General features: G+C 38.9%; 1 protein-coding gene across 3 annotated transcripts; it reads right to left on the reverse strand.

The window, feature by feature from the left end:
* Nucleotides 1-226: 226 nt before the first annotated feature.
* RNASET2 (ribonuclease T2) lies at nucleotides 227-23186 on the reverse strand. Of its 3 annotated transcripts, none has more exons than XM_066545630.1 (10): nucleotides 23154-23186; nucleotides 18682-18786; nucleotides 16716-16782; nucleotides 11644-11699; nucleotides 10591-10648; nucleotides 9675-9745; nucleotides 7233-7346; nucleotides 4999-5044; nucleotides 4716-4790; nucleotides 227-2632 (listed from the first exon to the last, which is right to left on the reverse strand). In XM_066545630.1, exons 2-10 carry the CDS (start codon nucleotides 18768-18770, stop codon nucleotides 2441-2443), a joined length of 768 nt encoding a protein of 255 aa, XP_066401727.1. In that variant the 5' UTR covers nucleotides 18771-18786; nucleotides 23154-23186; the 3' UTR covers nucleotides 227-2440. The 3 variants fall into 3 exon arrangements, with proteins under 3 accessions (XP_066401727.1, XP_066401728.1, XP_066401729.1); XM_066545631.1 differs by lacking the exon at nucleotides 23154-23186 and adding an exon at nucleotides 22886-23133; XM_066545632.1 differs by lacking the exon at nucleotides 23154-23186 and adding an exon at nucleotides 22280-22304.
* Nucleotides 23187-26348: the final 3162 nt, after the last annotated feature.

Consider the following 26348-nt stretch of genomic DNA (forward strand, 5'->3'; position numbering starts at 1 on the left):
GGCCACAAAGAGAGAGAGAAAAAACAACAGAGAGAAAAGAACCTGCCCATGGCCCAGGAAGAGGGGCTGTCCTTGGAAAAGGGACACACACCCACACTCTAACCTACATGCCAAGGGATGCTTAAGCATTTTTCATGAGAGAGCACACAGGCTAAGGGTATAAACAAGCTAAGTCCCTTTGTGGAGTTGAGTAGGGTTTTAAACCACTGAGACAGCACACAACATCTCTGCTGGAATTTAGTTAATTTATTCAATGATGCAGAAAAGAATACAGAACCCATCATCCCCATGCTGTGCTGAATTTTCAAGGTTTTCACAAAGAAGTGAGTGACACTTTTCAGAACTGAAGTGAATTTTATGGCTCCTGATATACCTTTCTTTACTTCTTTTATTTAAACTGCCTTAATCCAACTCTTGAAATTATACACATTCTGTTGGAAAGCAACTGACAAGGCTCACACCTGGCTGTAAGCCATTGCTAGAAAGAACACAAAGGGCTGGACGTGGTCTTTGGTCTGAAGTAGTGGTAACATTCATTCATCTGCCCTCCTGGCTGCCCAGATACAGACCTTAAAGCATCCCTTAAATATATCACTTAAAACTTCATAATGTCTTGGCACATCTCTCTACAAAAATCAGTAGGTAGATTTAAAAAGACATTTGTATCTTCCCAGATGGATTTGCCAAAACCCAAGCATGAGTAATTATATACACAGTGTTTTAATGCTACTACTCAGAAGTTCACCATAAAAAATTTAATTATTTAATCTGTAATAAAAAGTACGTGGGTGCAGGTTTTTTAAGGCAAACACTGTACTTCAGGTATGTCCCTTTAAATGGGACTTCAGAGTATGTGAGGTTGTTTACCCAAGCTTTTACTTTTTCTCAGTCATTTTTACTCAGTTGCTGGCATATTGTCTCCCTCACTCATTTTGGACTATGTTATTTTCTCCTCAAAGTTTTAAGACTTATCAGCTCCTTCACATTTCTTGCATTTGAAAATGAGGCTGAAAAATTCATGGAATCCATTCTATCTACTCTGCTGCAGAGTTTGGTCATTTGTTATTCATGTGCGTATCTGCTGACTCCTTTTGGCAAGAGTCAGCTTTACCTTTGCCTGAGAAACAGGACTGAGGGATTCAAGCAACTGCAGAAAGACAGGCAAACCCAACATTCACTTGTTTGACAGACCATAGTAATTTCTTGGCTGTTAAAATAAATATCTAAGTTTCAAGAAAGACCAAAGAAACTGAGAGCATTCTGGAATGGAAAGTTAACAGAGCATTAAATGAAAGGTGGTAGAGAAATACATACAGTCAAAAATGAGAGTAAATGGTTTCTAACCCCCTCAAAATAACAAATTTGTTTCTAATACTGCATTTCATGTTTTCACAGTAACATTATTCTAACAAACAGATGGTTCCTTGAGCCATCATTGTCTTTATCTGAGACACACAGATCAACACAGCACTGGGAAGACGCCATCAAAATTTGGTTCCCTTTAGAAACATCCATCTTCGCGGCATGTTAGTCGTTGTTATGGGGTAGAGATGCACTTTACCAATATCTGTACTTTTTACTGAAAATCTGGCAGTATTTATTGTTTCACTTATAAAAAGATGTTTCTTGGAACAAAGTGATGATGTAAAAATCTTGTTTATATACAAGTGCAGGCATTCACAAGTAGTAATGCTGAATGCTCAAATACAAAATTAGTAACAACATATTTCTAGGGCCTAACATTCTCCTGTACTAACATGTAAATTGTAGAACTGGTTGTTCCCCAAGTCTGTATAGAGTTACTGTCATGAAAATAATCAAAGAACAGGTAAGGCTACAAATACAGTTTCCCTCAGATCTTCAAGGTAGAAAAGCCCAAACTTGGAGAACGTTATTACTTCACTAAGAAGTTATGCAAAAGTTGTCTTTGGTCCACTGTGATCTCTCAGTGAAGAAAGGTTCAACACCTCAGAGGATATGATCTCTGTTCTGTACTTCTGGAGAGCAATTATGCAAGGCAGTGGCTATTACATCTGGGAATGGACCGCCAGACAGGTTTCAAGAGTACAGTATTTCCCTCTCAGGAAACTGTCACGTAATCTCAGAGAGACAATCATCCTTTCAATACAAAGAATTAAGTTCCTTGACTCACTGGTAAAAACCAAAAAGCAGATAAAGTGGCAGACAACTGCATGACAAACTGAGAAGTCACAGTTCTCTTTTGAACATTGATTCAAACCATAAGCAAGCCAAAAAATCCAGACCATGCTGTAGATCAGATGCTGATCTCATAATGTGGACCACTCTTCTTTAATAGCAAAATAACTCTCTTTTCTAGCAGAAATCTTCACTATAGGTCTGTGATGTGGACAGGGGCTAGTAATATTACATGACTGTGGGTTTTGTTGCTGTTGAAAAAGTTTTTCAAACTCCAATGGCTTCATTCGTGATTTTGGACCTCAGAAGGATAATACGTTGGGAGAGTATCATTGCAGACCGACAGCTCCGAAGTTCCAAGCTTCAAGTGAGCCTGCACTGCGTTGGATCCACCCTCCCGCGCTGTGCAGTTCACCAGTTGCAGTTCTTTGGTGAAGCAGAATTCAATCTGGCCAATTGTTTGTGCTTTTTCACCCTAGAAACATGAAGGGTAAGATCAGCTTCATGGGAAGGAGAAAGTAAATCAATTCTCCAGCTACATTGCCCTATCTATACAATACAGTAGTGATTTTTTTGTACACTTACCAGATGAAAAATGCAAAGAAAAGTACAAGAGGCATGCACTCTGAACAGCTTACAGTACATACTGTAACTCAGTACCAATCTGGGACTTGTCTAACTAGTAAGCCTCGTTGTGAAATGCTGTGACACATTATCCTGGCCTTTACTCATCTGCACAATGATGAGCTCTGGCTGAACTCTGAATATTGAAGGGCACATGTGACCAGAAAGACACTTTTCACCAATTCTTCATAGCAGGACAGGAATTGCGGCAAATAAAATTCTCCATAAATGAGAAGAGAAACTAAATTTTATAATCGCTTTTACACAAAAGAATACAGAAGCAAGCTGACAGAAGGAGCAGAAGTGTCATTTTTGGACTACAGAACAGGCCAGGAAGAAAATGCTGACTACCAATAAAGCAGGCAGGCATAGAGACCTTCCATGTGGCAAAAAGATTACAGGAAAATCCCCCCCAACACTCAGGTCTAACAAAATACGGAAAAAAATGGTTTTGAAACAATTAAGCAGGACAAAAAGATACATAGAAGATAAAAGTAACTGAGGTGAGAGGGTTTTTTATTTGTTTTGAATTTGTGTTGTTGGGGGGGTTGTTTATTTTGGGGTGTTTTTTAAGAAACCTAAGAACAGAGAATGTGTCTAATCCATTTCAAACATCAAAGTGCCTCCACCATGCACTTCAGGCATGGACAAGTCCAGAACTCTGAAAAAGGCCTATCTTCAAATACCTGATATGTACCTTTTCATTTCTATTACCCAATTCCTTCAGCAGTTAAGTGCAGGAGACCCAAGCTGTACATTACTTTCATGCAATTGGAACAGTATCTCAAGTGTACTATACTAAAAGCAATGACAGAACTAGAGTGAACGGATCTAGAAACTGGGGTTTGTGTTAGCTCTGTATTTCTTTCATGCCAAAAGGTGGGGGAGTATACAACCCACATTCAACTAAAATTCCTTTGTTCCTTAAAGTAACTTATAAACACATGTTAAAAATATTGTAAGGTATAGATTTTTTTTCATGTTAAAAAACATGATTAGAAAAACCTCAGAGCATTACTAAAGCAGGAGTTGACAACACACTCCAAGAGCAACTGTATCTTAGCAGGATTTCATAAATTGTTGCCTGCGTATGGGCAGTAACTCTGCCAAGAGTTCTATAGTAAATCACCTTGAACAAGCTGAGATAAGAAGGAGCCACTTATAAGAGTGAAAGCTAACCTTGTGGGTTTTGTTTCTTGCTTTATTTTTCTGTAAGAGCAGAGTAACCTAGCTGAAAAAAAGGAAAGAAAGAGCTCTAAAACCTACACATGTAATTGTTCAGAACACTATTTTGTTCCTTCAAAGGCACTTTTGGTTCAGATATGGTGACCTATGCTTTACAGAACACTGTCTCTGTGTAGCACCTTCTCTACTGCATCGTGATGCACAGCACAATTACTGGCAAGGAAAAATAAAACAACATGGAAATTTGAGACATGCTTGGTTCAAAAGGAAAGACTACAGTGACCTCTTTAGGTATGGGCTCTCTGGAACAATCTCAGAGACAAGCTTCTGAGTTGCTTTATTTCAGAAGGATTCTAACAGCAGCACCCTCACCAAGGCTGATATTCACTGCCTCCATTCAGCTCACTCTTGTTGGTTTTAGCAATCTGCCATGCAGCAGTTGAACTTTAGCAGGCATGGTGGAAAGTGTCCAGCTACAGCAATACCTCCAGCAGGGTGGTTACAGCATACATGCAAGAGATGCAGGTTTAAATCTTTTAAGACAAAGAGACCTTTAAAACCAAAGGCCAAGAATCAAACAATACCTATATGCAAACAGTTGTATACACAAAGAACACCTAGACCTAAGTTTTACCATACCAAAAATTTTTTCACTCTATTTTTGCTATATTTCTGATAGAAAGTGCTCCTTAAAAAAGAATTTTTTTTTGGTTTTTTTTTCCATTTTGGGAAGTTAGGGGAGTTTTTACCTCTTCTGGAGGAAGGCATTGGATCTTTGGTGTTACACCATAAAATCTTGTAAGAGCTTCCTTAATAGCAGTCATCTGAAAAATCAAAAAGCTTATAGAGATGAATAGGTCACAAGCACATCTTCCAACAGCTCCCACACTGGTTAAGCTCTCAAAACTTTTATAAAAAGCACAACCTTAAAGAACTATAAAATTTCAAAAGATCATTTGTTCTACATAAACTAGTTGACTCCTACTGAAAAAAAGTCTATGCACATGATTTTGTTTTATTTAAGACTCTTACCTTGTAATATGAACTGCTCGGCTTTATCCCAACTTTCAAGAGACAACTGAAACAAAGATAAAACATTTTTCCATGTTTTCTCTATGCAAACACACCTTCATAACCATTAGGTAAAATAGATCTTAAGAACCTGTCAAGCATTATGGTGATGGGAGCAAGGACAACTTGTCTTTCATTCTTTGCCAGCCTAGGAAAGGCTGTTTTCTGAAAGAACACTTCCCATCCAACTTGGAAGGGTCAGAAAGAACACTTTCCCACACTTTAACATGAGGAACTAGGATAGCTCAGTCTTCAGACACAGCTAGAGGAAAGGGAGTTTCAGAGTGCTCTGTTCAGTGCCAGGTAGGGAATGCAGTTTAATTGCTTCCTTTCCCCTGCCTTGAGTCATTCCCCTGTGCTCCTGCCACTGCAGAGGGCACACGGGCAGACTTGTGAGGGTGTTCCAGGCACCCTCACATTCAAACACAGAATGGGCTTCCCTGTGGTGGGAGACACACAGCACACTGGGAGAGGGATACAGCATGTCAATCAGAATCAGTGTTACTGTCAGGCCAGAAACTGTTCCTAATAAATATGTTTTTGAAGAGGAAAAGCTGGTCACATGAGAAATGAGATAGTGCTCAAGAACCTGTAGCCTGTGTACTCCTTCCTTTAGGCTCAGTCCTGAGAGGAGTTCACATTTCCTGACAAGCTGACAAGACTCATGACCTAACCCATGATGAGTCTGTGAGTCCCTACAGCTTCTTCTGTAAGAAGGGGAAATAGTCAGTATGTTGCAGGATTTCATCCATAAATGCTGATAATGCTCAACCCTTCCCTTCCAAGATCAGTTTTGGCACAAGGAAGATTTTATCCAGCTGACTAAAGGACAAGCAGTTTTTCATTGTCAATTTACACTGGATATAAGGAGACCAATAAAATAGATTATGTTCTGTTAATTCTTACAGAAGGCTGCATGATGTCCTCTTTTTAATAATTTGATTTGAGGAAACAATTTTTTTTAACACTGATTTTTTTTGTCTTTCAAGTAGAAATGATATAAAATGAGAACATTTTCAGTCTTTTTTCTGTTCAGTGAAGATAAATTAATTATACTTATTTTCACAATAGATAATAAGCTTTGAGCAATTAATTCAACATGCTTCAGTCTCAATTCTTTTGCAGTGTTGCACATGCTGATACAGAGTCATATTATCGGTCACTGTGCCATCTGTAAATGTTTTAGTCATGCCATCACAGCTACTTAAGCAATTAACTTAGACATAATTAATTTTAACATTACATATGACATGCTCAAACACTGAAAACCCTTTTAGAGCAGTTTTAAAAGATATCTTCTAAACCAAGATGGGAGGGAAGAAAGGCTTATTTTCTTTGTGAAAAGGATACTGGCAGAGCATAAACAGGATGAGCTGGTTTGGGGTTTCTTTGGGGTTGTTTTCTTGAGTTTTTTAAAGGTATATTTCTTTGTATGAAACTATTTCCTCTCTCAGATACTGTCCCCTCATGGTCAACAAATCTAAGTCAAACATCCTCTCATCCATAGGAAGCACTGATCAGGAAAGGACTCTAACCTTCTGGCATTCAACTGCAGCCAGAACACATGCATACAGCACTCGGACAAGCCACAACAGTCTCCTTAAGACTTTGAATCTGGACTGGCCAGTGCTTTGGAACAATAAGGAGAAATCAGCCTCTAGGACAAAGCAAGGGTGTCACATCAGGGCTGTCACAAAGAACAGCAGAGGACTGCCTGCAGCAACTGAACCCTTCACAACCTCCTCTCTTGCAGTTGCCTCTCAGCCTTTTCCCAGGATGTCCTGCATGATTTTGCCTGCACCTTGTCCTTTCCCCTGAGCAGAGCACTGTCTTAAAAACAAGTGTTTGGGGCTCAGCATGATTCAGAAGTTTGGGGGGTTTGTCACTTGATTTAGAACTTGAGGTACCATAGCTTTTGGTATCAAGATACAGCCTGCAAAGCTGCTCAAAAATTTACTGGTTCATGCTGTCTAGAAGGATGCTGCTAAGAATGATGCTGGCTTATCTGACTGAAGTGACCAGAGACTACTTCTCAGGGTAACAACTCTTCCTCTGAACTTCAGTACTAAAAATAATTTATGCTAATTCTCATTTCCTCTCTGCCATCAGATTTTTAGACTTTCATTTGAGGCTAGATCTGAAATCTTTAGGAACTGTTTGAAATAAAAGCCAGATTGTTGAGTTCATTTACATACCCATTGAGATCAACATGCTGGTAGAGTTCTATGGCTTTACCAAAGTATTTTTTCTGAGAATTAAGGACCTCAAGTGTGGCTGCACAAGTGCCATGTTTGTCCCACTCATGTTTCCTATAGGAGAAAAGCAAAATGCAAGTTTTAGAACACATTGTTTGTAGATATATGTGCTGTACAAGCCATTGTACTTAAATCATGTATCCAAAAGGCTACACATGTGGAGTAGGATACTGCATTCAAATTTATCACACATGTAAAAAGTAAACCCAAACAAGACCACTCCCACTACTTCAATTACAGCAACATCTATATATTCATGAAGCAAATACATATAATGCTCTTATGATACAATGCCCTATCAGTGGATTTACACAAAGATGTTTGGAGGTCAGAATGCACAGAATTTGCCTAGAAAATTACTACCTCTATGCTTTTTGTAAGTTTTAGTGGAACCTTTTGTGTTAAATGCACTTTCAAAGCACTAATTTTTTTTTTCTAAACTCAAAGGATTAAGCCTTATTTTGGGTGAAACAGTGAAATTGCACAAGTTGCTAGATTTTAGCATCAGCTTTTATGCTAGCCTGTGGCAGAATTTTCATAGGTCTCCTCTCAAGTCTTGCTTCTAATCCACTATCCTTTCTCCTAAGAGCAAGGAATAGAGAGCAAAAGAAATTCTTGCAGTGTACAGCAGACAAACTCAAACAGGACAAAAATTGGGAAAAAGACAAAAACATTTTTATCAATTCTAAAGTCCTTTGAAAGACTAAGCAGCATAACCTTTAGTGACACTGCCTGTGAATGTCTTTTTTTTAAATTATTTTCAAATTTTCACAATCCACTTGTACTATATAGGTATCAGTTCAGCAGATGTGCACAAAGATTACCTAATCACATACTCCTGCCATCATCACAGCATCCTGTGACCCGATGATGCCTTAAGTACATCATCAAAAAGCAGACAAGGACAACTATTATTCACTTGAAAGCCTATCTTGGAATTGTCCATTTATACTAAAAACTTCAGATTTTTCTTAAGGAATTAAAACACCTTAAAAGAAATTATGTTTGGATCTAGAGAAATAGTGTACTACTTCTCAACAGAAAATTAATACAGCAACTGTGGTGTCAGGAGATTTGAGGCAAGGGAGAAGACGCTTTACTGTAAGATTTTCACTGTATCTTCCCAAATTTAGCCTTGTAGAGAGTTCTCATCTTGGCTGTAACATTCAACACAACTGCATGTCAAATGAATTGTTTATTGCCTAGAAGAATCCAGTTTCCATGGGCAGATTTCTCCATAAGGGATTTTAAATTACTAATGAGAAAAGACATCACAGTTGTAAAGTAAACAGAAGCTCTTTTAGAGGTAAACTTAGCAAGAAATATAGTTAGGTTGGATCAGAAGCAGATAATAGTCAGATCCAAAGGGCTACTAAAACAGCAGCAAGCTAGAGGCAAGGCTTTGCATGGATGACAAGGATGACAATTTCAGTTCAGGGAGTGTATACATGCATGTATGTAAAACTAATGGTGATGTACCTGTCTTTTGAAGGCATTCAGTAGTACTTATACAGAAGTGTCCTGCTCTTTCTATAAAGAAAGCAAAAACCAGAGGGCCAAAGACCTGTTGGCATTCAAGAAGCCTTTTATTGCTACCATGGAACTGCTATTGGAGTGGTTTGGGGAAGTCTGCACTGACAGTGCCTGTGAACCATCATCTGCAGCAAGCCAAGAATGCACCAGGCCCAAGTGTTTTAATCAATCCTGTGAGCTTCCAGAATGGATAGAGACTTTAGTTTCCACAAAATATTTACCAAGACTTTAAGATTATACTCTTCACAATGTCACACTATTTTGCAGCACAGTCTTTTCAAAGGAAAAAAAAAAGATACTGACTACAGCTACAGGTGTTCATCAAGGCCTCCATCCTTCTGCACCTCTTGCACCCATGAGCTTGGTGGTAGCACAGAGCAGCTGTCAGTAACTTCACTCAACAGGGAAGTGGCTACCATGGCACAGTGCATTCTATTTCTCTATTTTCTCTTCTATGAGGAAGCCCAAAACAAATGCTGTCTCAAGACCAGCAATACAGTGAAACTAGCTAGGGAAAGAGATCTGGAAGCTGCTCTTGCAGCTACCTGTGATATCCCAGGAGTGCTACTGCTACTTAGATTTTATGTATCAACAGCAGCTGTTTCTTCTCCCTGGGGATAAAGGGAGGAAACATTTTCTCACTAAGTTTCATTTCTCTAAAACTTCTGCTATAGCCCTGTCTTCAACAGTTGTATTTTATGAGAACAGATCTACACTATAAATGAGACTGGCAAGACACACTGCTTCAGTGGCCACCTGGACACCTCCTCTAATGCACCTGAAGAACTACTCAGACAGATTTTTATAAAATAATATCCAAAATGCTTTTTAGGGCTTTTTTGTACTCACCAGAACTGGGTGCGATTCACAGATGAATGAAGCACATCAGGCCAGTAGAGTCTCATGTCTGACAAAAGATCCTAAAAATACCACAATTAATAAATGCACCTACAGCATTGAAAAGCTGTTTCTTATACAATCTACATATATTGATAAATTTTTTACAACTGAAGCCTCATCTTTCAGTGTCCACGACTGAAACATTTATTTGAAGAAAAATAAAAGATCTTTTTTTCCCATATTCTGAAAATGCTGTCGTTGGAGGTAACAGGTACACCTACCTACATATCTGAACATACCACTACTGACACACTGCCTCAAAGCAAGACTTTCCTTCAACTGTCCCTGCCAACAGAGAAGTTGTACAATCATGCAGTGTTTCATATTTGTCAGGCTCAAGTCCCCTATCCCTATATGCGTTTACAAAACCTAAATGAATTTTGTTGAATTAAATACACTGGGTTCTTTTTTAAGGAGAAAAAGAATAATAAGAGGACTAATGGCCTAGGAGAAAACACACAGAAAGCAGTATTCTGAGCTCTTTGTTTCTTTATTTTGATTTTGCAGTAGAAAATGTGAAGACTGAAAAGAAAGAGACTGAATCTCTTTCTTTTCACAGATGCTTTTTGTCAGTGCAGATCCATCACCTTTGTGGTGATGGACCTCTAGATTTTATTAAGGAGGATGTGGCTGAATGAGCCAAACTGCATGTTCACAAAATCAAGTAGGTACAGATGCTAATGATCACAAAGACGGCAACTTCAAATAGTACCAGAAGCACTAAAAGAATTTCAGGAGTCCTTAAAAAACCACACCCCTCAGTAAGCATTAGGAATGATATTATGAACTGCAGATTTTGCATATAGGATGTGCAAAAGTAGTTGCACTTAGCTCTGCCTGGTATGTCTGTTTTTGTTTTAAATACCTTGATCTCAGTGACATTGAAATGCCATGTTCTGTTACAGTCTTCAGCTCTGTCAGGCCTAGGGAAGCAAAATAAAATTGAAAAAAGATGTCTCTTAACTCACTACTGGTAACTAACATATCATTATCCTGAATTTTAAGTATGCAGGATTATAGCTGGAGATCTTACTTAAAAATGCAAGTAAACCATAAGAACCTACAGTGGTTTAGAAATAAAACCTTCAAGACATTAATTATGGCCAAAAGATTTTTCATGAAGATTCAAAAGACGGCCAAAAGCTTTTGTCGTGATTTCTTTGTTTGGCCCTTTGGTCCCTTTCATTCTATGTAAAAGTCATTTGGGTGTGCCAATGACTTGGAAAGGTCTTGCACATGATGTCACTGGTGTCACTACTGACATGACCTCCTGAATTGCTGCCCCATCTGATGTTCATGCAAGTGTCACCAAGATACTCGCAGGGAATCAATACATGATGATGTTCACTTTTCCAAGAGGCACAGCTTAAACTCCTGTACCGATTTTAACCTGTATTTGTCTGAAAAATTTTTGGATTGCTGCCATTGGCATCAATTCCAGTGAGGTGATTCTTTTGAAGCAAATTCATTTTTCTTACACTTCTGCAATATTTGTGTGGCAAGATAAGATACTTAAAGCCACAAGCAGTCATGAGATATTAACAAACTCTTTTTACTCAGACAGACAAAAGAAAAGAAGGGAAACAATAATTCCCTTTGTGCTTGAGACTATTTCTGATCTTAAGAGGAGGTGTGTAAATAAAATGCTTATGTGGCCAGAGGATTTCAACAAGTCATGAGATATAGAAGTGAATTTCAGTTTCATGTCAAACTGTAAGGTTTTGTTTCAATCATAAGGACAGACTAAGATCTCCAAAAATAACTCCACAAAAACCAACCAAAAAAAAAAAAAACCACCAAAAAACCCCAACAAAACACACAAAAAACCCCCACCCAACAAAACCAAATCACTAAACATCCTGGTACAAAATTTGATTTTTCCTTTTCAGGCTGAAATAAAACCACTCTTTGATCATACCACAATCCATGGATAGTCCAGTACTTTGGTGGGTCATGACAATCATTAGCATTCATCTGTAGGAAACAAAAACAGAGTATTTGCTGCATGTATCCAGGCAAAAGTAAAACATCATACAGTGATGGCCCAAGGTTCTACTGTGACATGCTAACTTTTCCTTGCCAAACCAGGAACTGGGGAACTCCAGCTACTTGAAGCTGTCATGGATTATGCCATTTAGAGACCCACTGGCATTAAAATTTTGAAGCAGATCAGTAAAATCTGGACAGACAGGGTAAAAAGAAGATAAAAGGACAGGTTCTGAGGTAACAGAAAGTAGCCTGATCCATGCTGAATGAATAGAGCTTTATCTGCATTTATAGTTCTCCAGGTGGCAGCTCTGTATTTTTCCCATAACCACATCTTTTCAAGGAGTGCAGAGCCATTAAAGTGAAAACATTCAAAATAAACTATATTATTGGACAAGCACAAAACCCTCTTTAAGCATTCAGGACTAGTTTTATCATTGTATTGAAAGTGAAAAATGCAAAGAAGAGATTAAATATATTTCTTATTCTAAGTAAAACAGACTTATGCTTTAATGATTTTGACTTGAGGTTCAAGGGAATGGAGAGAAAATGAAAGACAAAATACCTTCCTACAAAAACATAAAAATAGAGTCTCCAATAAAAACTGTTGATGATACAGGAGAAATAGTCTACACTTTAATTACTGTTTAGATTAGAGACATATGCCTGAAAAGAACAAACTAAAAAAAAAACAATGTCACACATCACAGAATACCATTACTCTATTTTCCCTGATTATTATTCTTAGTAAACACTTTTTGCCATTAACTAACAACCTCCCCAGACATTCTTTTCCCATAATAATAGCTTTCCTTTTTGGCTCTGCATTCTGTTGTAATTATGCCACCATGCCTTTTATGTGATGCCAGAGCAAGAGCAGAGTGTAGAGAGGAGCAGAGACAGGCCTGTAATCTCACTAATTGCCTTCCACATGCCACAGGCCAGTGGCACCAAATCTGCAACTTGTGCAAGACTTTCTTGTTCTGTGTCCATGTCCTTCCTCTCCTCTCTTGCCACCAACAATACAAGCAATTACACCCAGCAAAAGCTTTTTTTCCTGAAAGGAATATTTTGAACAAACACATACTGAAAATGCCTATTAGTATTTCTCTGTTCTGACACAAGCTCTGTGGGACCTGGAGAGGTTTGGCTATCTAGCCCAAAGTACAGCAAATTAATAGTCAACAGCTTGTTCAACTGAGGTGGCAACAAGAACAGTGCAATTGTGCCCTTTATTCAGCCTTTAACTGCAGTTCTCAGACATGCTAAAGGAACACCCAGAGCATTTCAGATTTGAAATCATGGCACTAACCTTCCTAGCAATTTCTTCTATCTGTTTCATCAGACTCTTGGTGTTACCCTGTGGCCTGGCAGAACTGAGAGGTCAGTGCAACCTGCAACACATTAGTTCACACTCTGCATGCTTTAGCCAGCTTCATTCAATCTCCTATTTCACTCTAACCTTAGTATCACTCCAATGTTAATTTTAAATCAATATAATAAAAAATGCAAATGCTGGTCTGCAAAGCTGGGTACCCCTGCTTGCTGGTGCAAAACCACTTCTTGTCAGCCTTCCTGTTTATCACAGACTGATTGCTGGAAGATTAAATTCAATCTCTAGAGATTGACTGACTAGAAACAGAGGTACAAATATTTATTTTCAAGTGAGCACTGGACCCCAGAAAGCCCTACATACCTAGATTCAATTGAAAAAGAAGCACTGTTTTCTCCTGTTTTAAAGCAATCTGATCAAACCAATCCAAATGAACCATACATGACCTATAAAACTGAGCAAAGGGTTGGTGAGGGTGTAGAGCACCCACCATGCTGAGAGGGAACACTTCAGCAGAGGGATTAGCCTATTTGTAGCAGCAAGTCATTGCCCAAACAGCATGTGCCAGAAGCATGGAAGCTTTTATCATCTCTGAAATGCCAAAAAATGAAATACTATCGGCATGTCCCAGAAGTGTCACCTGTTGAGCTGCCCAAGTTACAAATCCCTTGGTACAGCAGCTGGTAAATGTGACAGTAGTGCTACTGGAACGCATACAGATACACCAAATTGAAATAAAAAATCAGCTTCTGGGAAGTGAAATATTTACTCCTGTTCTCCCTTCCAACCACCTTGCTTAAGTAAGTCATCTCTTGAATGAAGATAAATTATATGTTATTTTGCAATGAAACATGGCAACTGCAAAGAAAAATTCTTGCTTTTCAAACTATGGAAAGAGTTCACCTCCTCAACTTCTTCCCCTCAAACACTGTGCAATTACTCCCCTTCCTCCTTTAGTCACTTTAATTCTTTCTGTATTATGTAACTACTTCTATTTTTACCAAAAAAAGGAAAACTAGTATTTCTATTCTTCACTTAAGCCTCTGCTGTAAAATTATTGCCAAAGGCTGAACTTAAGAAAATTTTTTATCTCATATTGAAAAATAAAAATTTTTTAAAAAATCATCTGTTGCTTAACATTCAAACTTGAATTCAGGCTGTTCTGCTCATTACTCTATTCTATTGTCCTTTTTTTGACTCTTTCCTTTAATGAGGACATATGTGAAGAAAAAGGCAGATGACAGCAGGTACCATTTCTTTATTGTCCTTCCCATTCCTAACAGAGAAGGAACTTAAAAACTTGCACTGGATTCTCCACATTTCACACACACACACAAAAACCCAACCACATTAAAAAATTCATCTTTTTGCAATCCCCAGGATGCAAGAGCTGAAATAGTTCACTTTGTAAGTTCTGGAATAAAAGGTTTTCACAACTCTATAAAAAGGGAGTAGGAAAGTCCCTCTTCTTGGCCTTGAGATGCTCTTAAGTCACACACATTTGTTACTGAAAAGTGTGGCATGAATTAGCCATAGGCACAATTTTTTAAGGGAACATGAATTTCATAGTCACTTGAGGTCTGTGAATCTAGCTTAGATATCTTTGCATAAGACATAGCCACCTTAGGTCAATTATATGGTACTGGAATTTCTAATCACATTACAAGGAAGAAAACCTCTCTTCCTCCTTCACACTTTTCACTGTAGTAGTCAGTAATTAGGTCCTGGGGTTATCACTGCTGCCATGGTATCACTTTATTTTAATGAGATAGTTTGGAGATAAGAATACAAAACACTTTCCAATTTAATTGTGCCAATCACACTCAGTATTAAAGAACATCAGCTGAACAGTTACTTTTTAAAGCCCAGGGAGAGATGTACTCTCAAATTTCTGGCATGCTGATCTCTGCCCTCTAAATTTTTGGACCTTCAAAAGCCTAAAAAACTTTTCAAGCACAGATCTCCAAAACAGGTAGGAGTTAAGAAGGAGCTCACCCACATACCTTAAGAACACGCTGTGTATGAAAGATTCTCTAATAAGATTCCTTTATACAGGAGACATAAACTAAGAAGTACTTTCAGAAAAAAAGTATCTCACAGGTTTTTGCCATAAATGACATAATGACTTTTGCTGTTTCTTTCACAGCTTTTTCCTTTCAAAATCATGTCAAGAGTTTTAAACTGAATAATAACACTAAAAATATTTACACCCTGAAAAACACCAGTTATCATATATAAATACAGCAAACACACAGAATAATCTACCTACTTAAAAATACTTAAATTAATTCCAGAATTTAGGAATTCCTCTTATGTAAAACAAGAAAGCTGTTATAGGAGTACAGTTGAGATCTTGTTTCATCATATGACTCAATGATGGGAAACTAAGAAAAAAAAAATTACTTAACATGATTTTAATCTCTCTTTTTCTGCACTTCTTTGAATGCCTCTGTCCACTTCTTACTACAATGTATTTTAAGAAATCAACAAAGGGCAAGGAAGCCTACATTTTCTGATGCTCAATAACTTCAATTATTCATTTCAACTTCACTAGCAGGTTATGCAAATTATTCTTCAATTTATCAATTACTCTACCCTGGAATTCAGATGAGTAACCAGCATAAATACACAGTGGGAAAACTGGTTGGTAGGGCTTAATTTTTCATGTTGCTTAGGCTTTTTTTTTTTCCCCAATTGCTCTCATTCATGTAAGCAAGGGTTTGCACTGCTACTGACTTTAAGCACTGACTCGTGCTAGGCACTACAAGCTCTTCAACACTAACATCTCTGCCTCAAGTCAGTAACAGTGATGTTTAATCAACAGAAAATCAGACAGAAATTTCATCAAATCTTTCCTTATTTCCACAGAAAAACAGGCAAACAAAAACCAGGACAGTCATCTCAGTCACACACATCTGACTTTTGTTATTGATATTACCCTCCACATTCATTTGGCTGAACCTGAAGCTATTGCATTATGCACAAGGTTCTTCTACCTTGTGTCAGTAAATCTGATCATATTTTTTACTTAACTGTATGGGAAGAGACCTTTGAGTACTTTCAGTATAGGAAAAGTGTTCTACTTATCAGATGGTAGTAGATACTTAATAGCAACAGTACCCCCCTCTTAGCTGTGCTTTGACTGATCCATGTTGGAAGGTTGGGTTCATACACCTCAAATACAACAAGAAATGCAGAAATACTCAGAGACACCTGTCACAACACCTTTATAGCTCTCTTTCCCGACTGAATCAGAATTTGATGACATCATAGAAATACTAGAGTCATAATTTCAAAGCTAAAAGCCTTACTGTGCAGCAGATAGTTCAAATACTGAACTGTCATCAGCCAAACAAGGCAAGTCTTCCACAGAGTCTGATGAAAGTCTAGGATTAAGTTTATAACTAATAAAATGTCACAAATCCTGTAACAGGCTTAGTGTACAGTACACCCTACACTGACAACTCTATCTGTAACTCACCAAAATCTCTCCTGTTATGGCTGCTCTGCATTGCAGGAGAAATAGCAGAAGTTGCCTTAAGATCAGGAAAAGCCTTTATAAAGGCATAACCAAGATTAAAGACTTAATGGGCTTTATTCACTCTGTTTTCATACATTTATTATCCAATGCTACCTTTGTTAGGATAAAAAGAGAAACACAAAAATCTCACCTTACATACTGTCACTGGCCAATGATGAGCAAAATACAGCTTTTTCCAGGCATGAGGGTGGCTGTCACTGGAGAGAGACAGACAAATTTATTTTTCTACAAGTATTTTAAAAAGAAGAACACCTTCAGGCACACACTCCAAACTAATGATTCAGAGAGAAACAACATATAGGGAAACATGCTAATATCCCCATTGTTAAACAAATTCTCCTTCTGCCATCCGATCTCCATATGCTTTCCATTTCTTAAGTATGCAGAGGGGAAAAAAACCCTCAAAAATTTGTTCAAGAAGTGTTGGAAGCCTGTATCAAATCATTTCTATAGAGGCCTTTTTCAACAGTTTGGAGCAGACCTATTCTGGTTAAGCAGATATAAATAAAAAACCTGTTGCATCAGACACTACAGCAGATATATTTAGTTATTAAGCAACCAGACAAAGTAATTAAATAGAACAGCAAATAGGAAAAAATAAACAGAATTGTAAATTGTTTTAACTGACAACATTATGTGTAGAACTGTCAAAATAAGTTGTTATTCTCTGGAAGCTAACAGCCACTTGTCAGTCATTAGTTCTTGCTAGAGGATATATTACCAAAAGAAAAACTAGGAAAAAAAAAAAAGAATAAAAGACCAAGCTAATTCTTCTCAATCTGAGGACAGCCTAGGGATGCTTCCATGTTTTATCACGTCAGTTTTTTCCTCTAGTTTTTCTACTATGCAATGGCCACATTTTCTCTTAAGCATTCACATGTATCCATGGTTTTCTATACAATTTAGAAGAATAGCTATGGAACTTACCAGGCATAGCCACAATGAAGACTATTAACACTTTTATAGGCGTCTTTATTGTTGCTGTAGAAACCTGAATAGAAGAATTGCCCTATATTGCAGAGCAATTTATTTCCTTGGTTTTAAAAAGCCCTAGCTTAGAAATGATCTTTCATTAGATATTTCATTTGATCTGTCATCTGTATTTGAAATAGCAGCTGAACTTCTGCAATGTCAATCATGCCAGAGTTCACACACTTTGTGGCTAAGGACGGATCAGAAAACTGTACGTATTAAACAGAGCTGGAATCCAAGGAAAGCCATTTTCAATACCTATGCAGCTACAGAGATATTCCCCCTTCTCGGGACCTGAGTTATCATGCTCTGTGCAGCTCAGGAAGGTGCCTCTAGAGCTGACTCTTTGCCAAGATGGCCAAGCTAGAGCCTAAATCCTGGGGACTGAAGAAACATCAGCACAGTGTCTAAGCTACCCACCAAGTGCAATGTAGGCACTGAAAACTTCAGCACTGAACTGAGCACCCCTAACCATTGTCTTGCCAAAGCACTAAAAGAAAGCAGAAAAGTTTATTTCCTCACATAACGCAATTGGAATTTCAGCTCTGACCACAGAAATGTGACTTGGGGTGTGGTTTCTCCCATGGCCCATTGCATTGAAACTCAGATTTTGCCAAGGGGCAACAACCATCATAAGGTGGTGCAGCAGTCTGATACAGCCTCAGTTGGGATGCCATACAAAAAATAATGTTACATTGTCAGAATTGAGAAAACAGCAAGGAAAAGAAAAGATAAATAAAAGAGTAAACAATGCAACAGTTAGTGCAGTTCATGCCACAGGGATGACTCCAGATTTTTTGCTGTGAGTGTCAAAATAATTTTTAGTTTTTGTCATTACCACATCACAACTCTAAATGATGTATGTGTAGCAAGATGAGAAAAGTTTCAAGTGCAACAAATGGAATTTAAGTTTCCCCTCTTTCTTCATGCTGACACATCTAAAGGTTTCCTCAGGCATGATCCTTGCTCCTCCTGTTAATGTAGTCACCTTACTATAAACCACCTAAAGGTAGAATAACACATCAAAAATAGTACATAATAACAAATTTACATTAGAAGTTAAACCATCCTGATCTGCACTTAAGAGTGAGTTGTCAAATGTTTCATTTAAAAGCACAACTTACCTTTGAGTAAAAGTATCTGAAGTACACCAACAACATAGTGCCATGAAAAACCAACCCAAAATCCAATAGTGCAGCTTGGCAGGTTTCATTTTGTTATCCAAATAGCTGTAAAAAGGTGTTGAAAGAAGAAATCTGTTACCTATCCAACACACTTAAATATTAAAATGCAAAAGAAACCTACTATGTCAGAAACAGCAGGTAATGGTAACTCTAATTTAGATTTACAACCATGGGTAAATGGGGATGTCTTTCAGGGCTGTGCCCGATTGCCCAGCTTGGATGGTAATTTTCGTAAACTAATCCCATCAAGGATGAGATCACTGTTTCCTTTTTTTCCTTCACTTGCACACAGTTGCCACAGAGCCACCTTCCAATTAACAGAAATATATAAATCTTCTACAGAGCTATATTTCCGTAATTGAAGACTCTACTTGCAGTCAGCTCAAATGCCCAAAGCGATTCATTAAAGACACTTTGAACTTAATATTGAATATTCGTGTTGGATTGGCCAAGGCCAAAATTAGAAACTTACAGGAAGCCAAGGATGATTTCCAAAGCAGAAATTCTGTCTAAGTGCCAGTTGACTACTGAAGTAATATTTTTTTAAAATGCTGCGAAAACCACATGAAGTTTCTGTTCTTGTTATAAACCTGAGATAGCCTCTATGGAACCATGCACAATTTGCCTAATACTTCATGGACCTTGGAAGTCAGGGGATAAAAAAACAAATCAACTTCAGAAACAGAAGGACTTCTACTTGGCACAGGTCAAAAATCCCAACTGTCTCCCAGATCTACCAGCCATTTCACAGCATTTCAAATGCTACCTTCTGGAAAGGGATGTACATGCACATATTTACATGCAATGCAAGTTATTAAAGCCTCACCAAAACTACTTCCCAACCTTCTCAAAATGACAACCCTACACCACAAGACACTGTGTGTAACCTAGGTGACCTTTCAAAGATCTCTCCCTACATGAGTCGTATTTTTTTTTCCTATGGATGTTTTTTTAAATTCATTCTTACCACAGTCAAGTAAAGCCTGTTTTGACACCAGCGAAGACATGGCTGATTCAGCCATTACACTGAGAAAACTCAGCATAATTCATATTCACAGCTCATTATAAAGAAGAACCCATTTTCCCACAGTTGTTATGTGGCTGTGGACCCAGCCTGCAGAACTACACAGTTCTGCAAACACTGTGCCAGAGCTGAAGTACAAAGGAGGGAGCTTCCCCGCTTGCAAAATGTGTGGGGATTTCAAAACTCACGAGAGGCTTGGGCAACAACCGTAATGTTAACCAGCTAAATTTATCACAAGGTCTTGCTAAATTGTGAGGAAGCTAACACCTTTAAGACATTCTTCTATTTCATACATAAATGCCTCTCTAATTTGTAATAGATACATTATCAAGGTACTTGGCCTAACAGAAGATATAATCACATAAATATTAGCTGCCAACTGTTATCTTTCCAATCTACTTTCTTAAAAACACCAGAAGGAGTTTCACCAGGTAAAATAAGAAAAAATTAATAATAATTTTAGAAGGTCATTTGGAGAGTGCTACTTGTATGGAAAAGCAAACAATAATGCAGAACTAATCTTCAGCAAAAGCTAGCCAAAGAAAGACATATATGCTGTATTAAAGAAATTGATATCGTTATACAGTGTATAAAAAAAGTCACAACTAAGTAAGTGCTGGATAGCCCATTTCCCCAAGAGTTCTGCACCTTAAGTGATCTCCAGTCTCATTAATTTGAACAACAGGAATTAATGATGTGAGATTCTGCCTTATAGACCTGCTTAATGATTTCATCTTCTGTTATTTTGAACTGAAAACCAACCAAGCAAGACTACTTTTCTGCATGAAAAACTATAAAGACAAAATTTGGAGAGATATAAGAAGTGTAAGATTCATGTAAAATTTTGCCCTACCTACAAAAAGCAGGAAGCACCTCTTAAAGGACAGTAACATCACACATCACCGAAAAAAAGCTGCACTCTACAAAGGTGTGGAAGAAACATCTTAAGGAAGTGGATTATGAAAGAAAAATAACCCAGCAAGCATTACAGCATTTCTTTTGATGTAAGCTTGTAGACAGAAAGAAGCTTTTTTTTTCAGTGACTAAGCAGCAAAAAAAGCATAAAGGTAATTGTTTGCTTTCTCACTGTATTCTTATGTTTGACCAAGTAACCACCAGGAACAGAGGGGGGGCTTAAAAAAATGCTGCCATCAGAGCAGCAGAAGGTGCTGATTTATTCTACATATTGTTCTGAACCCCGAAACCAGAACATAGCGCAACAAAGCAGGTTTGAAAGCCCACAATCTGTAACTTTCACTTTTTTTCACTCATAAACAATACATAAACTCTAAGGATTTAGCTCAGAAGACAACCTTGCAGGTCCCACAACACTATCAAAACAGACTGATTTATTCAAGCTGACTTTTTGTCTGTGACATTGATGGTGGGAGGTGAAAAATGCATCAATTTCACCTTAAAGGCAGCTGAATGATGTGCATTTGAGGAAATACACGCATCCAAATGAAAACTGCATTAACAACTAAAATGCATAGAGCACATACATTTTTAATAAAAACTGCTTCTGTTTACTAAAAATACACTAGATTACTAATTTCACAAATACAATAAAGAACAGATTTAACAAATCTTACACCAACTTTTGTCTAGTATGAAACAGGGATTTTGTAATATGAAAGTTAGTTACAAAAAAAAGTCAAGACCTTCCAAAAGATTTCATAACGTAGAAAACTTAAAACTTCAAAATGAAACCTGCACACATACATAAAATTATTACTTGACACTAGGCTATCAAATCACTTTTATTATCGATAAAATTCCAAAGGGCAAGAACAGCTTTGGGATTACTCTTGGTTTACTGTACCTAGAAAAGGAATGCAAAACACATGTTTCTGTGTATGTTTCTATGTGTGTTTCTATGTGTTAGTAAACCAGTCAAGGCAAGGTCAATTTCACTAACAATATTAGCATTGTTCCATGCTGTTTTCAAAATTACCTGCCCAGGCTTATCAAACACTAGAGAGAACCTGTAATAAACATTGAGGAAATCCTCCTTTAACACATTCACTATAGTTTGAATTCTAATATATCATCTTGAGGGGAGTGATGATGTAGCACGTGCTTCTTTTGGACACTAGCAATTAGTCACCTCCTATTTTACTCCCTTATTTTATTTCTGTTTTGCTTTTAACAATTAGCTTGACTAGCAAGCCTCTCACTAATATAAAATCTCCTGCTCTACAGTTTATTTCAGCATGTAAAATCAGAAGAGAAGATGCTGCAGAAGAGCATTCAAGCACCAACGGGAGATGCCCATGGTTATGACACGGCATGCACACAGCTAAATGCCGGCAACAATGTCCAGAGATAAGATTTACGACAGCTAGCCTGGTATCTAAAGCCACAAAAATGAACACCCAAGGCTTTGGTAGCATCCCTAACAAATCAGCATGCGCTGCATCTGCCACAACGAGTTAGACAAGCCAAGTCACGACACTGTGTGCCAGAAGCATTAACTTAACTTATAACAACACTCTTAGCTCCGGCAAGTTTTACCTCCACTGTCCACTCCCAGCTAGCCATGCATCCCAAGGCCAAGTACCGGTCCGAGTAACTGCAAAAGGCACTCCGAAGCCTTTTCAGAGGCAGTACTCACGCCCACCGGCACGGCACGATTTCAGCAGCGTCCCTCTCACAGCGTTCAGTGCGATGGGGGCTCTCTCTGAGCGGTGTCGGGGTGACCCGGAGGGAGCAGGGGCCGCGCTCAGCCCCGCCGGCTTCCCGGGGAAGTGCCGAGCACGGCGACTCCTCGCCCTCCTCGCACGGCAACCAGCACAGGGCTCTGCTCCAGCACCGATGTCACCGCGACAGCAGAAAGTCTTAACTCCAGATAAACAATCATTACAGAGGCGTCTGCACGAACTGCAAGCAATGCAAATCTCCTAAGCACCGGAAGCGGGAGGCCTCCAGGCCACAGAAGGATGCCAAAGCCCGTGTAAAGTGTAAAAAAAAAAAACCCCAAAAATAATATTAAGAGCTTTCCCGCCCCTGGGAAATGCTGCCATTTATTTGGCTGACTTTCGATTTGCTACGCATGGAATTTAAAACATAAGAAGTGAAAGCAAACACAAGCTGAGTCCGCGCCAGGCCTACAAGTCCCACCTTAGCTGTTCGCGCAGCTGAGGGTCCCAGTGGCAGAGAGCACTCTGCCAGGCGTTAAAGCCTACTCAGAAACACCTCGGGCGGGCCGAACCGCAGCCCCCTCCCGCCCGGCTGCCACCGCGGGAGCGCAGCCCCACGGCAGGCAGGGGGCGGGAAGAGGGAGCCGAGAGAGGCCGGAGCAGGGACACCCTCAAATCCGACCTCCGCTGCCTCGCGTTCAGACCTCACCACAGCTCAGCACGCTGCGCGCACCCCCGGCCCGCGTTACCTTCGGCCCGCTGCCCCGGAGCTGCCCGCCCCTCTCCCCGGGCCCGCCAGGCCCCGCCCCGGAGGGCGGCACGGGGCGGCACCGCCGCTCACCACGACGGCTGCCCGCGGCCTGCCCGGGCACGGGCTGCGGCTGGGGGCTCAGGCTCTCGGGGAAAGCGGCCCCGCGGTATCCCCGCTGCCTCCCTGGAGCATCCCAGCGGCCAGCCGGGTACCGTGGGAGCAGGGCACTGCGAGCGGGGGCAAGAAAGGAGCGGGGGAAGTAGTTTATGTGGGTGTTTCGGCTCGTCCTGCTGTTTTGGTTGGTTCTTCTTTAGCATAGTCAAGGATTTAGTTATGTTGGTTTCATACTGAGCATTTGCGCGGCACAGAGGTCTTCGGGAGTGCGATGGGACTCTAAATAGGAGTCTACTGATTGATGCAAGCCCAGGAGCTGACACAGGCGGCTGTGGCGTGCTTTTCCAAATAGAGAAGTTTGAAATGGTAACAACTCGTGTTTGGAAGCAGTAGGAAGTTTCTGAGGAAGCAACCTCAAGGGATGAGTCAGGACTTGGTTCAGTATTTTCTCAGCGGTATGTTAAACTGTGAAACATATTCTGACCCTTCTTTCTCTGCCGATGAATGACTCATAAATACAAAGTGTGATTTTTAATTACTATTATGTAGTTCTGAACTACAGGGGGTACGTTACAACCATCCTACATTAATGCACTTAAGAAATATGTGGGCAGATCTGCTTCCACAAGCAAAACAACATTTGTTTTAAACAGATTAATTACAGTCTTTGTAACAAGGTCTTTGTTCAACGTCCCAGTTTTATTAACTGGTAGAAAAAAATTAATAATGTTTTTGTATTTACATGGTAGGAAGGAAGATGAGGCAAAACTAATCTCTTTGCCTACCTTTCTGTGGAAACATGAAAATGTGCTGGAGGCAACAAGTGATCCATCTGTTGGTGTCTAAGAGGTATCAAAAAGTTTCAGAAATTTTCTCCAAGAGCTAAAAATAGTGAAACTCTTCAGATCCTTGTAAGCAATGCAGCTTGTCATGCTGCCAAGGACACCAGGGCTCCACGTGGCACTGAAGTCTTCGTCACTGCCCATTAAAACAGAAGATAAGCACTCTGAGTTGTCCTCTCAGACTGATTTTATCTTTGCAGACTAGGGGGGAAAACACTGAGCTGTACTGCACATACTCTCCAGCCTGCAGGGTGTCATGTGCTTCCATGCTAATCATGTTTGAGGTGCAATGGAGATTTGCTCTCTGAGGGTGCCAAATTACTGCTTTGCACTTTCTGCAAACTAAGCTCAATGACAAATTTCCCATTAGGGTGATTACAAAGAGAGATCCAAAGCTACTCAGAAATAATGTAGGCCTTTAAAATATTAGGACAAAGAGGCCACATTTTTATGTTACAATATCATAAAATAGTGCACATTAATGGATGCTGTTATTAAAAAGAATGTTTTTGTGAAATATGCAAAGATAGTTATCCAGTGTAGCTGTCCATTGTCTATCTCCTTAAGACTTTCTATTTAATATTTATCTGTCTACTATGATCATTTATTTCTGTTGTATCTCCTGATTGCTGCCTATTAGCACTCATGATGCAGTGAAAAAAATGAAGAAATGTCAATGTTTGAAAAGTTTCTTTCAAATTTCATGAAAATTATGTTCTTCTCAAAAAATTCTGAATAAATGTGGTAGTACCTTAGGTTTCTATATGTGTATATGCTGAAATATGCGGCCTGAAAAAACCCAACCCGAGTTGAAATGCTTCAAAAGAATATATTTTTCCAGCTTTCAGCAGTTTACATTAGGATTTAAAAACCAAGATAGAGACTTGAAAATTTTTTCTCTGTAACACAATGTGTTGTTTTGCTTTGATTATTCCCATTGCGCGAATGGAAAAAAACAAATGCCGCTTGACTTTATTCCTAAAAGTGTAGAAAAAGAAACATTTACAATACTCTGAGCAGATGTACACATCTTGGAATATTCGTATATTCCCATGTGCTAATTTTAAGTCAATAGACTTAGTCCGTGGATTATTTTGAAAGTTTAAATTTGATTTAAATTGTGTTAATAGGCTGTAGCTATTAACAAGATTTCCACAGAGTTGACTTGGGAATTCCATAAATTCAAAATGGAAACATTTCCTTCAAACATGAGACAATTTGAGGGAAGGCATTGCAATAGAAGGCCAGACTGTGCTTTACAGCCCTCAAGCTGAAGGATATTTAGCCATCTAATAGTCTGCTGTTTTGCAGAGCTCAAAAAACATTATCTGTAGAATGGATTCATATTCTACAGGTATTTGAAAACTGAAAGGCACTGTTTATGAAATGCTAAATGAATACTATGAATTATAAACTATCTTCTAAGTCTATTGATTTATCTTCCTCTGCTCTATCTTTCCTTCATGAATTATTTTATAAAGTGGGTTTTGTCTTTCCATTCAGTTTAGCGATCTACTGAATAAATGAAAGTAACTGTAGTACCAGACGTTATCTTTTAACATTTACTCTTTGTTTCTGCTACAGTTTTCAAAAATTAAATGGAAAGCATTATTGTCTTAAGTACAGTGTTCTGGGACTACTTTACTTTTTATTTTATAGGGAAGTGAAAGACTACTAGTGTTTCCAAACTTCAGGACTTCAAAATACAAAACCCTATTCTTTGGCCAGCTATGGGAGTGGAAGATATGGGAGACATAGCAGGGATAATGAAAAAAAACAAAACAAAAAAAAACAAAACAAAAAAAATCTTCACCAAAGTGAAAGCCATCAAAAGGCATGGTACGCCATCAAGTGCAGGGACATGGACCAAAGCTTGCCAAAAAAGAGATCCCCATTGATCTCCCTTCCCCCTTTCGGGAAGGGAAATGTTGTCATTATAGTGCAAGAGTTCTACTGTCATTACATTGCAAGGGGTCCATATTGCTAGAGTTTCATACCTCCTTGATGTTTCTTGCAGGCAGCTCCTCTGGTCACTGACTCTTCCTCATCCTCACAGCAGCCAATTGACTCCAGTGTCCCTCAACGAACCAATCCACTCTTTTATAGCACTCGTCTGATTGGCTACAGCTGTGGCCTGTTAAAAGTCAGGCCTGCTCCTAATCTTTAATAATAAACCCAGCTGCAACTCTTTAGGGGGTAAGGTTACTTTCTCCGCTACCTTTTTTTACTTATATTCT

This window comes from Molothrus aeneus, chromosome 3, assembly GCF_037042795.1.
Source record: "Molothrus aeneus isolate 106 chromosome 3, BPBGC_Maene_1.0, whole genome shotgun sequence".
Classification (NCBI taxonomy): Eukaryota; Metazoa; Chordata; class Aves; order Passeriformes; family Icteridae; genus Molothrus; species Molothrus aeneus.